The following is a 16,395-nucleotide window of genomic DNA, read 5'->3' as shown; positions in this document are numbered from 1 at the left end:
AAATTTGAATCAGCATATGGAGTCTAATGGTTTACAGGACGTCCATGTGAGAAGGACCAATGCACAGGGACAATGATCACTTTGTTTTCATACTCTAATATGTGTCTGAAACAGGCTCTACACATCATTTAGTTTTTCCTGTAAAAGAACAATAAGCCTATTATTTCTTTTAACAGCCCTATTCTTCCCATTTAAAATGCATGTGTGTGAATTCAAAGGCTATACTTATTTAAATACTTTTAAATTGTTTAAATAACTTGGCCTATCCTCCATTAAGCACCAAATGCTGGTGGTTACTTTCCATATTAATACGAGACAATAATCACTTTAAATAGATTTGTAGCTTTGTCTAATTTTTAGGCAAGAAATCAGATGAGGCAGTCCTATCTCTATCTTTACTTTTTATTTTATACTTTGTTTATTGGTTAACTTTATGAATTGTACTACACTATAAATTATTTTAGTGTTTAGTATGTCTATAAAACTTTTTCCAGTTTGGCTTGGTCGTATAGTCATTTATTTATCTGATTTGATGTGCAAAACTTGTGCTTTTATTTTGTCGGAAACATGGCGCCAGTTGCGGTCATGTACTTCCTGCCTCTTGCTAGCTTGACTGAACTTGTCAAAATGGCGTTGTTCGTAGAGGGAGACTTGAGTTAGTCATATTATTCAGTGGTATTTATTCAATTATCGGGCGACGTTAGCCAAAACAGTATGGCGACTCTGGATCAGAAATCACCCAACGTGCTCCTCCAGAGCCTCTGCTGCAGGATCACGGGGAAAAGCGAAGGTACATCAGTTAACGTTAGCATGCTCCGCGCTACGCTCTATTCTCTACTGTTCAGGAAATGTTAAACCAAACCTCATTCAAAAAGTGTACACTTTTCCGCTGATCTTCCGTTTGCCCATCATATTTTATTTCCCGCATCAAATACAGCCGCTGACTAAATCACCATCTTCTACTGGCCAATTCGGCGTATTATTTCCACATCAGGGTGTTTACGATTTTGAAATAATCAAACTTTTACACTGCTAATGCCTGCTGAACTCGGTGTGTCGTTATGATAGTATGTGGTAGAAAAACCGTTGAAAAGTAATTGGAATTCAAGCTGCTTGATCTTCTGGACATAAGCCGAATTAAAGAGAGTTTATTATTAATTCTTGTCATTGCCATTAAAGTTGCGCACATTCAAACAAAATAGATATAAATAGAGTTTGGTATCACTTTTGCTGTGTTTGAGCGGCACGTAGCGGGGCTAAGTCTGCGTAGCTCTCAGTCTATGGGCTGGGCTAGATGCTGCTCATCCCGCTTAACAGCTGTCTTTGTAATATACTGTTATCTTAGGGTTGATTAAATAATTAGCTATTCAATTAATCTAATGGCCTGTGTGTTTACTAGCCAGTTAGCTAGCTCTTATGCTAACCATCACACTGTTTGGATGGCTTTTAGATGCCCTGTGTGTTGCTAGCTGCAGGCCCCTGCTGGATGGAGACATCTCAGAGGATGGCTAGCATGTTTAATCAGAGATAACGGCTAATCCAGAAAATATCTATATAATCAAGTGCCTTTCAGTCACTTTCACACCATTTCAGATGTAATCTTGTGATGTGACACTTAAATTATTTTTGAATCCAAAGCCAGAGTGTTAGCCTCACAAATTTGGTACCATTATTTACAATCCTACTATCCAAAGCAACAGCTTATCCACACCATTGACCCACAGGAAGTTTGAAGTTTTATAGTGTGCATTTACAAGTTTTTCAGGCAGTATAAATGGTGAAAATGTTGGGTAATTGCAGCAGGTATAGATAAATTAATTTCCAGGTCACAACTGTTTTACTTTTAATTGTTTTTGCTAATTTGACCTTTAACCTCTCCTCTCCAGCTGAAGTCGCCCATCAGTTCCAGTACGCGGTGCGGGTCATTGGCAGCAACTACGCCCCCACTATTGAACGAGATGAGTTCCTGGTGTCGGAGAAGATCAAGAAAGAATGTAAGTACCTTTATGATCATTTAATACCCCCCATTTACAGCAAATGTATGATATAGGCTTAAATATGGCACAAAAAAAGAAAGAAATTAACATAAAATACATCCCTAAAGGTACATGTGGACCTACAGAATGTGGCTCTTTTTACTCTATTTATATAGCTTTATATTAGCTCCTATGCGCACTTCAGTCTTTAAAGTAAAAAATCTTTATTGCCCCGTAAATAGCAAATCTCAGTGGACCCTCGCTGTAGCCGAGGTAGCACCATTAGCGGGAAACCATCGATCAGAGCTTAAATAATACAGCACTTACTGTGCAGAACGTTTATTTATCTCAAGTCTTCAGGTGGAACGAAAAGATTATGGTCCAGGTTGTTACAGTGAAACATGCACATCATGACTGGATTTATTTATTGATTTTAGTTAGGTATATAGATGCTTTTAATTTGAAAACACATCAGTTAAAAACGTGAAAGAGGCTCTTTATGTCTGCAAAAGTAATTTTATTTTGAAGGTCTTACGAGTTTCATTCACAGTATGATGAGAGGTTTCTTTGTGCTGCAGAACAAAGCGAGCTGTGTAGTCTGCAGCCTGTCTGCTCCTCTCAGAAAAGATGGACCTCATGTTCCTCAGCAATCGTCTCCTTTCTTCTCTTTTACTCTGATGTTTAAGCTAAACAGGCTGTTTGTGTTTCTCGCGTTATTGTGGTGTTTAAATCACTGCTGGTGTCAAAAATCTGCAGGGACTGACAGCTCTCGTGCGTCTTCAGATTATTCAGTATTTAAGGAGACTTTGTCGTCCTTCTACACTATAATTTGACATTCAAACATCCCAGTTAATAGGTTTTATTTTGTTGCTGTTGCAGTGCTGAAGCAGAGGAGAGAAGCAGACGCTGCTCTGTTCTCAGAGCTGCACCGAAAACTTCAGACGCAGGTCGGTTTGTGTTTCTTTACAGCATATTTATGTGTGGAGAAAGGTTTTAACGTCAACATAAATCCAGTATTTATTATATTATTTCTGCATTATTATTTATAGAAGTGAAGAAGTGTCCTCGACAGGTTATAATGTTGTTTAGCTAACGGGATGTGTTGTGTTTCCAGAGTGTTCTGAAGCATCGCTGGTCTGTTCTCTACCTGCTGCTCAGCCTCTCTGAAGACCCCCGCAAACCCTCCGGCAGGGTGAGACACACCGAACACACACACACATTTCCATGCTGCTTGTGCCTATTAATCAACCCTGTTGTTTTATTATATTAAGATCTTATTGTAGACTTTGTTTGTGGTTTATTCTTACCGTTTGGGTCGGTTTATAAAGCTTTATTTTACTGTTTCTTTAAAGTTTTCTGTTTTATTCTGTTGTAAAGCACTTTGTAAGAATGTTTTTATTTGATATACAAATTAAAAGTATTATAACGGATATTATTTATGCTGATTACATCTTTTTTGACTAGATTTAAATAGTTTAAATGGTTATTTATTTGCTTTAAGTATTATCAATCGAGCTAGGAGCACAGATTGCTTTCCTCAGGCTGCATGAAAACAATCCAAATAAAAAAAAACACACAAAAACAACTCAAAAATAAAATAAATAATAATAAAAAATCATCACATATGATGTTGATACTGACTCGTCTCTGTCCCAGGTTGGAAACTATGGGGCTCTCTTCGCTCAGGCTCTCCCCAGAGACGCCCACTCCACCCCGTTCTACTGCACCCGACCCCAGAGCCTCGCCCTGGGCTACGGGGAGAGGACCGCCGCTCTGTCGGCCAGCGTGGGGACCAGCGGCATCTCCAGTCTGGGGGTCTACACGCTGAACGGGCCCACGGCAACGCCGCAGTCGCTGCTGGCTGGGTGAGACACAAACCTGTTGAAGACACATTTTGAAACCTTTTTATTTGGAGTTTTGATGTTTCGATCCTCACTGCCTCACCTGTCAGCTGTGTTAAAGCAGTTTTATTCTGAAAGGCTCTGGAGAACAGAGCGTTATTTATCCGATGCTGTCCTGTAAACACTCAGCGCTATATAAAGAGAGCATCAATTAGCACCAGAAAATAAACACGTCTCGCAGCCTCTCTTAAATCTGTTTTATGATGCATCAGAAGGCCGTTAAATTCCATTTACCAACATATCCTCCTTAATAATGCACGAGTCCTTCAGTGAGCAGTGACCATTGAGCCGTCTGGGCTCACCTTTTAGTGGGGAAAAGGGAGAGTCCTCACCTTAAAAGAGTAAAATACAACAGATTTTATGGCATTTATATTTATAGCTAGAAAACACACAGAAGTGATGCTTTAATCTGCTTGTTTTTGTTGTTGCACAGAGGACCTCAAAATATGTGCTAATGTGTTGCTTTTCTTTGCTGAAGTCTCTGCAGAACTTTCCTACATATTAATCTTTATGTGTGTTTCAGTCAACCTCCTCAGTCTGCAGCGGGCGCTCAGCCTCTGGGCTCTCGTCTGGCCTGGACTCTTCCTGTCAGCTGCTCCCCGTCCTCGGCTCTGGCTCTGCCCGCCACCCGACCCCCACTCGGACCTCCAGCTCCGTCCAGCAGAGTGGTTCAGCCTCGCAGGGATGGTGAGTGACAAGAATAAGCTCCTGCCTGTAAACTTAAAGGATGACCATAACGACATTAAAGGGGTTTTGGTGTGTTTGAACGCTACTCCAGTTAATTAATTACCTTTTTTTTGTGTGCCACGCTAACTACATGGCAGTGTACTTAAGGAAGTGTCTGATTTAAGACACAGACAATGTTCGATGTTTCAAACAGGACCTTAAATGTCACAAGCCCGAGACCCAGAGCGCCAGCTAGCGGTCGGAGGATACAACTGCACAGGTAGCCGGGAGCGCTTTCCTGCAAAGACGGATATTTTTGACAGTGGGGGATCGAAACGAGAGGGTAGTACACTACATTAGGTCCTGTCTCACAACCACAACTCCTTTGAGACACTCCGAGTATCCCGACTCCAAATTAGGGCTGAACGATATTGGAAAAAGCTGACATTGCGATAACTTTCTGCTTTCTGACTCTGACATGAATACAAACAGACTTGTGGGCTGTATTTCTGTTACTTATACAGTATGTCTTCTACCATTTCTAACGGTGTTCATAAGGATGTTAAATCAGCGCGACCAGCTCGGACGGTAACTTTTGGATATGCAAGCTCACCATCTCCTACTTCCTGTCGGCACACACAACCTGACGCTGTGTGTGCGCTGCAGGTGTAGCCGCTAAAAGTAAACGCTCCACCGCATATTCCCTCCATAAATGATCCGTCTATTCGGCCACATACGAGGCGCCGCTGATCACGGGATTACACTCGATGAAAAGCCGCCCTGCATAACGGAGCGTCTGCCTCGGTCATACCAGCAGCATGATCTGTGACGGCAGCAGCCTCGCGTGCTTGTTCACAGCTCACAGGCAGGTGGCACACAGACTCAGCGGTCAGTTCACTCTGTGCTGCGGTGAAGAGCTGCACTAATGTGATATCAGGCTTTTCCTGCAGATAAGTGATGGAAATCGAGAAACTGGGTTGTTACTTTTGCATGCGCACATCTTAGTCGTGATTGTTAAACGATACATCGTGCAGCCCTCCTCCTAACCCTGGATATCCCCACATTAGATACTGCTTTAAACCTGAGGACTGAGCGTGAGCCACACTGTTAAAAATGAGACAGGACACCAGACGAGCGTTTAAAGACTCACCCTCTCTGCACCTGCTGACTGAGTCACCTTTGCTAATGATCTGAGCACTTTGTTTGACGCTTTTGACGCCTTTTAAAGTGTGAAACTGCTGAGAGCGCTAACTTTCCCGGAATCAGGTAATGCTGCAGAAGCTCTGAGCCAAAGAGCTCCCCCACAAAACTCCATCCATCAGCTCTGTAACATACTGTAGTCTGATGCGCATATATTTAATTTCCTCTTCTTCTGCTGTATTTAAAAGCTTTGTTCTGGAGTTATAGACAGTATAATGCACACTTCCCCTTTAGAGACAGTAAAATCTCTGTACAGTAATCCTCATGTTCAGTAAATCCTCTCGTCCTCTGTGGGTGCAGGTGAGGTCAGCGAGGCGGCGCTGGTGCGGGACATCCTCTACGTCTTCCAGGGAATCGATGGCAAGTTCATCAAGATGAGCGCCCAGGAGAACTGCTACAAAATAGACAGCAAGGTACCTGAACCTGCACGCAGCCCTGTAAAGTGTTTATTGGAGTGATGAGATCAGCAGGTAGCGCACATTACCCAGAGTAACCTTACAGGCAGCTCAGCTCAAAGACATTTTATCTTGATCATCAGAACTTCCCTCAAGTAAGTTTCTGTTGATCAACAAGGTAATTATTGTGCCTCTTGTTTCAGCACTTCCTCCACTTAAAGTGTGCCAGGTGCTTATGTTCCAGGTGTTACTGGGCTGTTGTTTGGCCACAATCTATTAGGGTGGGGAATCGCAGGGTAGCTTATGATGTGATACCACAGACTGTACTCTCTACTGTGTAGATGGAGCCGAAATATGGCCGCCGCCCTGCACCCAGAAGTGACCATGTTTGGATGAGAGGGTGGCGCCGGAGAGGAGCGAGGGGTTATCAAAGCTAAACAGTCTGTGGCTGATCCATTAGCTTGTAAATGAGCTAGTTGACTTTTTATGGTGGTGATCACCACAGGTGGCGCCAGAAACACGAAACTTTGAGATACTTTAAACTGTATTTGTATCTAAAGAGAATCTAATGTGACCCTAACCGAAATGAAACGAGCTGTCAGAGCTCTTCTTTTGGAGGGAACTTGTTTGCGTGTTGGACAGTCGATGTAAAGTCCGCATCACATCCAGAGTGGATGATAAGATATCTATTGTTTTTGATTGGACTATAACGGAAAGATTCAACAGATCAATATGAAGCTCTTTGGCTCCGATCCACATCGACCTCTATTTCTCCTTTTTTCTGCGTCCTGTCTTTTCCTTTTATCCCCCCTCTCTCCTCCGCTGGTATTATCGATAGGAGCCCTGTCCCATACTCTCTCAGCGGTGCTAAACTTAGATTGTGGTCAGTCTGCTGCTGCCACCGTCCTGATGGAGAAGGAGACACTGAGACCAGGGATAGATGCAGCCAAGGATGGAGATGTTTCAGACGAAGCTCTGTGGATAAAAGAGAGCTCAAATGAATTGCTTCATTAAACAGTTGCGAAACAAATCTGCTGCCACGAGACTGCATGATGTCACTGTCATCTGACACACATCCTGTCTGTGTCATCTGACTTCAGAGCTCTTAGTAATGTGACATCTATGCAGACATAGACTGCTGATAAACAATCAGCTGCACATGTTAAATGTGGTTTAAACTGTGTTAAAAGTTACACTTAACTTCCTGAATCCAGGCCATTTCAGAAACAACAAAATATTCACATTTAAGAATCTGAATCAGAGGATTTGGACCTTTTTTTAAGATAAATAACTTATAATTATAATAATAATCGCAACTATTTTAAAAGACAAACAAACAGAGGACATACTGTGATGCTGTGTGGATGTTTGTGTTGTAATGCATGCTGTTCCCCACCAGGTGGTGCTGTGCAAGTCCCTCAGAGACCTCAGCAGCAGACTGGCCGAGCTCGGCTGGCTCCACAACAAAGTCAGGAAGTACACCGACGCCAGGAGCCTGGACCGGGCCTTCGGTCTGGTGGGACAGGTGCGTCTATGTTTGTATGATTAGATTACATTGTGTGTCTAATCCTCCACTGATCCATCTCTGTGTGTGTCCTCCTCCTCCTTTAGAGCTTCTGTGCGTCGCTCCACCAGGAGCTGAAGGAGTACTACAGGCTGCTGTCTGTCCTCCACTCACAGGTACACAAAGTCTCCTGCCCGTCTTGGAAATTTTGCACCCTCCCAGTTTAAAACAACATTTTGTGTGTGTGTTGTAGCTGCAGGTGGAGGATGAGCAGGGTGTGATCGTGTGCACAGAGAGCAGTCTGACTCTCAGGAGGCTCCTCGTCTGGATGTACGACCCCAAAGTCAGACTCAAAACTCTGGCGGCCCTCGTCGACTTCTGCCAAGGTGAGTTGTGTGTTTCTCTGAGGATTTCTGTAAGTATTATAATGTCGGGTGAGTAGGACTCACCTCCAGAGTCTGCGTTTCAGGTCGTAAAGGAGGCGAGCTGGCCTCAGCCGTCCACTCTTATGGGAAGACAGGAGACCCACAGATGAGAGCTCTGGTTCAGCACATCCTCAGCCTGGTGTCGAACCCCATCCTCAACTTCCTGTACAGGTGGATCTATGACGGAGAGCTGGAGGATACCTACCACGAGGTACGCACACTTTAATGTGGGCTCTGACAACATTACAGAAAGGATCCCTACAGAGATGGACCTTTTTGTTACAGAGGAAGATGCTTTTTGTAACCAGAAACGGCTGTCGCGTCGCTCTCTTCGAAGCCACCAGACTCCATTGAGAAAAATGCTAATTTTACTTTTCAGAACACAGGACCAGTTAATCTACTGCTGCCTCAATCAGTTAGTTGTTTGTATTGTTGTGGGACATTTGTGCTTTCATACGGTAAGTCCGGATCCAAAACAATGTTTGTGTAACACACCATAACACAAGGAAACTTAACGATGAAGCCAGCGCTAACACCAATGTTCTGCGAGGTAAAATTACTGTTTTTGTCAATGGAGTCTGGTGGCTTTGAAGAGAGCGATGTAACATCTGTGTCTTGTTTAAAAATCTTCTACCTCTGTAACACAAAGGTCTATCTCTGTTGTCAGACACTTAGAATAACAATCTGAGCCTGTCAGTGGCAAAAACTTTCCCTTTAAGTGGACGTATTTGATCAGATACTTTTAGGAATTTCCCTTTAATAAGCGAGAGATGCTTCCTGCTTCCCAGAGGTCCAGCAGGGATTTACTGCTCATTTCTGGAACATTGTTGTGTTTAACTGCTCTGACGTTTGACCCCAATGAGAGAGAGCTTTACTGAGAGGAGGAGGGAGAGAAATAAAGAGAGGACAGCTCCTTAAATGAGGACTGATGAGAGGAGCGTAATGGAAAGCTTTGTGATGGATGCTTCTCCTCTAGTTCTCCCTGCCCTCTCTCACTTTCTGTTTCTCTTACACAGTGTTTATTTATGAGTCAGGCATTAACTGTTAGTCTTCCCTGAATCTGGGCTTAAGTGCAGTGTTTAAGAACACGGAGACAAAGTTATCGTGCCTTTCAGGAGGGAAACACGAACAGTAAACAACAGCTGTAATAATGGAGGGAAAATGAGATGTTTCAGGTCATACCATGACACAGCAGACACCAGAATAGGAGAAATAACTTACTGAGATTATATCTTTATTAATGTTTATTTACTTAATAGCTGATAGGATGTGTTTAATTACCAGTGACCAATCAAATGTGTTCATAAGGCCAGGCTTCAGATAAGGAGGGGAGAAGGGATGTTGAGATGTTTAAACACAGGTACTATAGCACTTGATCTGCCTCTCCTGGAACGCATTCAAAGTGTTGCTTCATCTATCCAACCAGTACTTTACTATTGTTAACACAACCAACATTTTAAAGGATTAAATGGCCACTAATGAGTGTTTTTATATTCAAAATTTAATTAAAAAACAAAAGCTCTTTTTAAAAATCTCTCTATTTAGCTAATAAGCTGTGGATAGTGTTCGATAGGGATGGATTCAGGCTTGGGCGGTATCCATTTTTTTCATACCGTAATACCTTCTTGCCATGATACCCGGGTATAAGGTATATTAAGGTATTTTTAAAAAAGAAAAAGTGCTGGAAAACTGGGGAGCGGCTGGTTGGAGGGGGATTTTCTCATTAGGTCTAAACCCAAAAAATAACACCAAAAATGAGGGGAATCGAGGAATCGACTTTTTTCCCCAAGCTCGCCATCTTTCTCAGCGCTGCCGTTCTCTCGTTCCTCCCTCAGTAGCCTGACCTCTGCTTGCGCATGCTGTGCATTACAGCACATCACCTCTACATAATCAGTTTAATAGACAAATGAGCGTCTGGATTTTTGACGTTATTGAAATTCATACTGTCGGGATGAACCGTGATGCCGCCCAAGCCTAAGTGGATTCATAATTTTGCTGACAATTAGGGTATCAGCCTCCATAGAGTACTGGGCCCATTAGAGCGCCAGTCGCTGCTACTGTAGAACCCTTTGATGTTAATGGACAACCTAAGTGAGTGTGGCAAAGGATAGACACTCTCAGACTGAGGGATTTCCTGCAGACGGTGTGATCAATTCCACTGTAAATAAATGTGTGATTAAGTGCTATCATGTCAGTTAGAGAGCTGATCAGACTGTTGTACCTCGCATTAAGAGACCAACAGATTTAGGAGGGAGAAAATTCACATATTGCCAATATTGTTGCTGATATACTGATTTTTTAGATGGAATATAAAAGAAGTTTTAAATGTGGATTGTGCACCGATATAAAAATGTAAAAAGCTACCGTAAAACCTGGAATATAAGACGCTGTCTGTTTTGTTTTTATCCCAGAGCAGAAGCTTTAGCCAGTTTATAGTGCCATCGTCTGGGAAAAATAACGCAACACTGCATTTTATACTGGAATATTGGTAGCACTGGTATACAGGAAGCAGCCCACTTTTTAAGTGAAGTGAATTAAAAGTGCACCTATACATCAAATTTTACGGTAGCTTAAAGGACGCTTTGTTAAACGTTGTCTCTGCTGCATGTGCTGCAGACAGTGCAGAGGGGTTGTAAACGATGGAGTCAGAGCGCCCTCTGCTGGACAAACTACATAATGACACCATTTCTAAATCACCCCAAGCTTTGTTTCCTGCTTTAAATGTTCTGTAAAATAAAAAAATCACACAGGTAATTATTGGTAAAGCTTTTGATCATGTATTAAACTGTGTGTGTGTTTCTAGTTCTTTGTAGCGTCAGATCCCAACGTGAAGACCGACCGCCTGTGGCACGACAAGTACTCCCTCAGGAAGTCGATGATTCCCTCGTTCATCGCCATGGACCAGGCCCGCAAGGTAAACACACACCGTCACACCTGTCTGTATTCATCACTCACTTATTGTTATACGCACAGGTATGCACTTACAGTCCTCATCTCACAACAACATTACCTCTCCCTCTTCTCTCCAGGTCCTGCTGATCGGGAAATCCATCAACTTCCTGCATCAGGTCTGCCACGACAGAACGCCTCCGGGCAAGATCACGCCGGCCTCCAAGTCTGCGGACACACCCAAAGACGGTAAGACGTTATCATCCAAATGTATTTAATGTCTTCCAATCAGAAGCCTCGTTCTGTGTCCTCCTCATCGTATTGATATTGCGATATTGACGTAGGCTAGTTGACTGGCAGTGATCGATGCTCTTACCGCTCACCGGCCTTGTCCTCCTCTGCTTTAGACGACGAAGAGGAAAGAGGTATACTTAGCTGTTTTCTATTGATTCAGTCTGCAGGACTTCACTGCACCTGTTTGATGTGTAGCTTTTACTGGATCAGCTGAAGGGCATCCTGCTCTCCTCTCACTGACATGTTTGATATTGACTCAACATTTTTAGCAGCTTCTATTTTGCCTTTTTTTAAATGTATTTCTTATGCTTAAATAAGATAAGAATAATTTAGTGGCAACTTGTTGAAACTTAGCTAGCTTGAAATGTAGTAATTAGTAGTAACGTTAACGTTAGTAGTCAGTAGTGAGTTTGCAAACATAACGATGACGGTTTCAGCTGGCTCACGCATCACCAAAGTGGTTGCCATAGGTTACACATAATGATATGCGTAGCGTCACCTCGTCCATTAACGGGATTGGCTCCTTAGGTTTGTGACGTCTCAAACCTGCCAATCTGAATCTGTGTTGTTCAGCCTGTCCTTGGTACACTGCAGTTTAAAAGCAGACAGGCCCAGCCGTGGAGATGACTGCTGATGTTGTCCCTGATATGTCTTGTAGCACATGAAGAACACCACATGGAGATGTTTACAAGGTTAAAAACTTGATTTTCACTAGAGGGGGTCTTTAAGTTTTCAGTAACTCGTCTTCTCAAAGTCAAACACAAATCACCCCACGCATCGTCACCTTGCTTTAGTTCCCTTTTATTCCATGCAGGAGGTGTGTTGCTTGTTTCCCAGTTCATAAAGCATTGACTTTATTAAGTACTACCTATACTGTGGTGAGCTGAAGATTGTTAGGTCCAGGTGTAACAGAAGCAATGAGAGGGAGAAAGTTTAGATTTTGTGAATAAAGTCAAAATGTCTAATAGTCTCTCTCTCCCTCTCTCTTTCTCTCGCTCACAGCTGCAGAGCTGCTGTCCGACCTGGAGGGGGCGTTCCAGGAGAAGATCGACACCGCCTACTTTGACACCAGCAAATACCTGCTGGACGTTCTCAACCGCAACTACCTGCTGCTGGAGCACCTGCAGGCCATGAGGAGATACCTTCTGCTGGGCCAGGGAGACTTCATCAGACACCTCATGGACCTGCTGAAGTTAGCATCACTCTCAGTATAACACGTCTGAGTCATCTGCTTCTGCTCTGTATGTTTGAAGCATAACGTTTTATCTTGTGATTGTTTTTGTCTCAGACCGGAGTTGGTGCGTCCGGCTACGACTTTGTACCAACACAACCTGACTGGAATCTTAGAGACGGCGGTCAGAGCTACAAACGCACAGTTTGATAACGCAGAGATCCTTAAGAGGCTGGATGTGCGCCTGCTGGAGGTAAAGTGTGTGTGTGAGAGTTTATGTGGGGTACGGAAGTCCTGAGAGGCGAGTTAGGGAAAAAAGATACCTTCTTTCTTTAGTCATAAACACAGGAGAGGAAAAAAGTATTTAGATTCTCACTGTCCTCTCAGGGCTTCCGTAGAAAGTAGGAGCTGTAACTTCATCATGTCCTTACCTTATCTGTCGTTTGTCCTCTGCAGGTGTCTCCCGGTGATACAGGCTGGGATGTGTTCAGTCTGGACTACCACGTCGATGGACCCATCGCTACGGTATCACGCACACACTCTCAGTACAGCACACAGTGTGTGTTTTTATCTCTGCAGAACAATCACATGTGCATGGACGTATTTGCGAGCTCATAGATATTGGTGTGTTTGTTGCAGGTGTTTACGAGGGAGTGTATGGGCCACTACCTGCGGGTGTTTAACTTCCTGTGGAGGGCCAAGAGGATGGAGTACACGCTGACAGACATCTGGAAGGGACAGATGTGTAACGCCAAGCTGCTCAAAACCATGCCTGGTACATAAAACAACACAAACATGCATAGAAAGAACATATTATTGTAGATTTTTATCCTGAATTCTTGTCTTTTGTTGGTAATTTTGCCGACACACTTTGTTTATATGTCTATAATGTTGTTTATCTAGTTTCAGTTCAAACATTTGGCTTTAAATTGTGTTATTTAAGCTGGCATTAAACACTTGTAAGACATTTTAATGGATTTTTTGGGATATTCAGATGTTCTTTATGTTCGTACATCCATGTTTTGTTGTGAGAAAAATGCAAGGCAGAGGAAAAGGATTTACCCTGCTGCCTGCTGTTGTACTTTCCCCCCTCCAGAGCTGTCCGGCGTGCTGCATCAGTGTCACATCCTGGCCTCCGAGATGGTCCACTTCATCCACCAGATGCAGTACTACATCACCTTCGAGGTCAGACCATTAGCAGTGCTGTTACTGTCACAGGCTGTAAAAAGTAGTAATTACAGGAGGAGGCCATCTGCTGCGTCTGTTAAAAGCAACAAAGCACGACTCTGATTTACAGGATCAAATGTGACCTTGAAGTTAGTGAGGTTAACTCGTTTTTATAAAGTCCAAACCAGCTGCAAAAGAAGTCAAACTTTTCTGAAAGTGAGATGAGAGACGTTGTTTTAGATGGGTTGGCAGTTCTCAGTGCATATTTTGGGGTCAGTTTATGGCATCATTACTGAAAGGATCCCTCTAAAAATAGACCTTTTAGTTAAAGAGAAACATCTTTTTTATAACAGGGAAAAGCCGTTACATCGTTCTCTTCAAAGCCACCAGACTCCATTGACAAAAACAGCTATTTAAGCTTGCAGAACACAGGGATTGCTGGTCTACAGCTGCTGAAGGAAATAGTTTACAAGCATCAATGTGTGTTACATAAATATTATGTTTGATCTGAACTCACCGTTTACAGTTCTAAAGTCACAAAATAACACAAACAAACGTACAGATCGAGGCAGCAGTAGATAAGCAAGTGTAAGGTAGAATTACTGTTTTTGTTAATGGAGTCTGGTTGCTTTGAAGAGAACGATGTAACCGCTGTTTCTGGTTAAAAAAAGCATCGTACTCTTAAACAAAAAGGTCAATCTCTGCAAGGTTCCTTTCTGTAATGATGTCAGACACTTTTGGCAGAGACACACTGATTATATGATATCTGATTCATCATAAAAGGGCAATGTCATTCCCCCATACTGCCTGTAAAGTGTTTGTATCTTTGCGTAGGTGCTTGAGTGCTCCTGGGACGAGCTGTGGAACAAAGTGCAGCAGGCTCAGGACCTCGACCACATCATCGCAGCCCACGACGTCTTCCTCGACACCATCATCTCGAGATGTCTGCTGGACAACAACAGCAGGGTAACACACACACACAAACACACAACAATCTTTTCTGCATCTCCTTCTGCTAATAAACTCACTTATCTTGTCTCTATCTGTTCGTCCAGTCCCTTTTGAACCAGCTGAGGGCCATATTTGACCAGATCATCGAGTTCCAGAGCGCCCAGGACTCGCTCTACCGCTCTGCTCTGGAGGAACTCACCCTCCGACTGCAGTTTGAGGAGAAGAAGAGACAAAGAGAGGAGGAGGTAGGAAGGAGGGAGGAAATGCACATGTTTTCTTTGCTCTAAATGTGTGTTACTATCTTGTCTGATCGTGTGTGTGTGTTTTGATTCAGGGTCAGTGGGGAGTGACGGCCGAACAGGAAGCAGAGGAGAAGAAGAGGATTCAGGAGTTCCAGGAAACGATACCAAAGATGCGCGCCCAGCTCCGCATCCTCACCCACTTCTACCAGGTACAAGCTTGAGACACCTCCAGGAGCAGCTGTCAATCATCCACATTCAGAGGTTTTAACTACGCCTTCTCACGTGTTTTTTCTGCGTCCTCTCTTTCAGAGTATCGTCCAGCAGTTCCTTGTGTTGTTGATGACCAGTTCAGATGAGAGTCTGCGTTTCCTGAGCTTCAGACTGGACTTCAATGAACACTACAGGTTCGTCTTTCAGAACTGAAGCAAAGTTAGCAAAACAGATGAAACAACTTTTTGATTAAACCCCTGAGTTACAACAAACAGGACCAAACTGATGTAAGTTTCTCGCTGATTGATCTGCAGGGCCAGAGAGCCAAGGCTGCGAGCCTCACTAGGCGCCACCCGCGGGCGACGACTGTCAAACATCTGACACGACGACTACAGCACTGACAGACGAGGCTTCAAGTCATTGGAGCACAGGGTGTGACATCACAGAGACGGGCCGACCAGCGACTTAAAGCAATGTGTCGAGATGATGTCATGCCTTGGAGGAGAGGCGCTGCTCCGAACTTTCCAGTGTTGTAAAAGCAGCAGCAGCAGCAGCAGCAGCGGTCGCCTAGTGATGACATCACATCAGACCGGTCCGGGGAAGTCTGGCAGAGCGGGATGACAAGGGAATAAAGTCAAGTAAATCAAACTTTTAAAGCTAAAGCTACAACATAAACAGACTGCTCGAGATTCAGCGAGAATCCTGCAAAACATGAGGTCAATTTGGGAAAAGTGTCGAGCTGATTGTGAGGAGAGAAATAAAAGCTGCTGAGTCACACAGGGCCACCTCACATGGCATGCCTTATTCATGAGGAAAACAAGCTAAGCGTGGTTGCCAAATCTAGTTCCAACCATAGACTGTGCATAAGAAGTGGATGTGTGCTACATTTTGAAGCCTAAAAATCTACAATATAACAGTCGCCATCTTGTTTTTCTGGAGCCAGAAGTGACCATATTTGGACAAGGCGGTAAAGCCGGAGAGGAGTGAGAGGTTAGCAAATATCAAGCTATCAGATGCTGCTTGTGCTAGCTTGGTTAGCATCCATAATTCATGATTCTGATGCTAATTTTGGCTAGCAAAAAAAAACATGCTTTGAACAAAATATTTACAGAAAAACAAGAGCCGACTCCTCAGATCATCTCGGCCATAGTTGCGACTTGTCAATCACAGGTAGCCCCACCCTAAATCCGCCCCTGCTTTATGGCCTCTGTGACTCTAAATGGGAGCATGAATGACTGAATGAACATCATGCTGTGCTGAAGAAGACTTGAAACTAGAGATTGAGACCATAAACTCATTAGGAAAATGTTTACAAAACAATCTGACTTTTAAACGAACGTGGTCGCCCCCTGCTGGACATTAGAAAGACTGCAGGTCTAAGACGCTTCCTGGTTGGCTTCGTCC

At 43.5% G+C, this 16,395-nt stretch overlaps 1 protein-coding gene across 2 annotated transcripts; it reads left to right on the top strand.

Moving 5' to 3' along the window:
• Positions 1–645: 645 nt before the first annotated feature.
• tubgcp3 (tubulin gamma complex component 3) lies at positions 646–15,860 on the top strand. Of its 2 annotated transcripts, XM_069675480.1 has the most exons (24): positions 646–790; positions 1,887–1,994; positions 2,856–2,923; positions 3,091–3,168; positions 3,633–3,841; positions 4,401–4,568; positions 5,115–5,122; positions 6,044–6,156; positions 7,538–7,663; positions 7,750–7,818; positions 7,896–8,028; positions 8,112–8,278; positions 10,871–10,981; positions 11,097–11,205; positions 12,253–12,442; positions 12,539–12,674; positions 12,878–12,946; positions 13,061–13,196; positions 13,518–13,606; positions 14,423–14,554; positions 14,644–14,784; positions 14,874–14,990; positions 15,091–15,185; positions 15,306–15,860. In XM_069675480.1, exons 1-24 carry the CDS (start codon positions 715–717, stop codon positions 15,370–15,372), a joined length of 2,715 nt encoding a protein of 904 aa, XP_069531581.1. In that variant the 5' UTR covers positions 646–714; the 3' UTR covers positions 15,373–15,860. The 2 variants fall into 2 exon arrangements, with proteins under 2 accessions (XP_069531581.1, XP_069531580.1); XM_069675479.1 differs by lacking the exon at positions 5,115–5,122 and having other exon boundaries at positions 4,401–4,564.
• Positions 15,861–16,395: the final 535 nt, after the last annotated feature.

The sequence above is a fragment of the Semicossyphus pulcher genome, unplaced genomic scaffold (genome assembly GCF_022749685.1).
Source record: "Semicossyphus pulcher isolate SPU_LCO1_2020_fin unplaced genomic scaffold, fSemPul1.0.p SCAF_24, whole genome shotgun sequence".
NCBI classification, from domain to species: Eukaryota; Metazoa; Chordata; class Actinopteri; order Labriformes; family Labridae; genus Semicossyphus; species Semicossyphus pulcher.
The sequence above is the reverse complement of the archived record's forward strand: the minus strand, read 5'-3'. Positions and strand labels throughout refer to the sequence as shown.

What these genes read in the sequence shown, in the direction of transcription:
- tubgcp3 (XM_069675480.1), top strand. Translation starts at nt 715, where the DNA reads ATGGCGACTCTGGATCAGAAATCACCCAACGTGCTCCTCCAGAGCCTC. An exon ending in GCTGCTCAAAACCATGCCTG is followed by an intron (nt 13,197 to 13,517) that starts GTACATAAAACA and finishes TCCCCCCTCCAG; the next exon opens with AGCTGTCCGGCGTGCTGCAT. An exon ending in AGTACTACATCACCTTCGAG is followed by an intron (nt 13,607 to 14,422) that starts GTCAGACCATTA and finishes ATCTTTGCGTAG; the next exon opens with GTGCTTGAGTGCTCCTGGGA.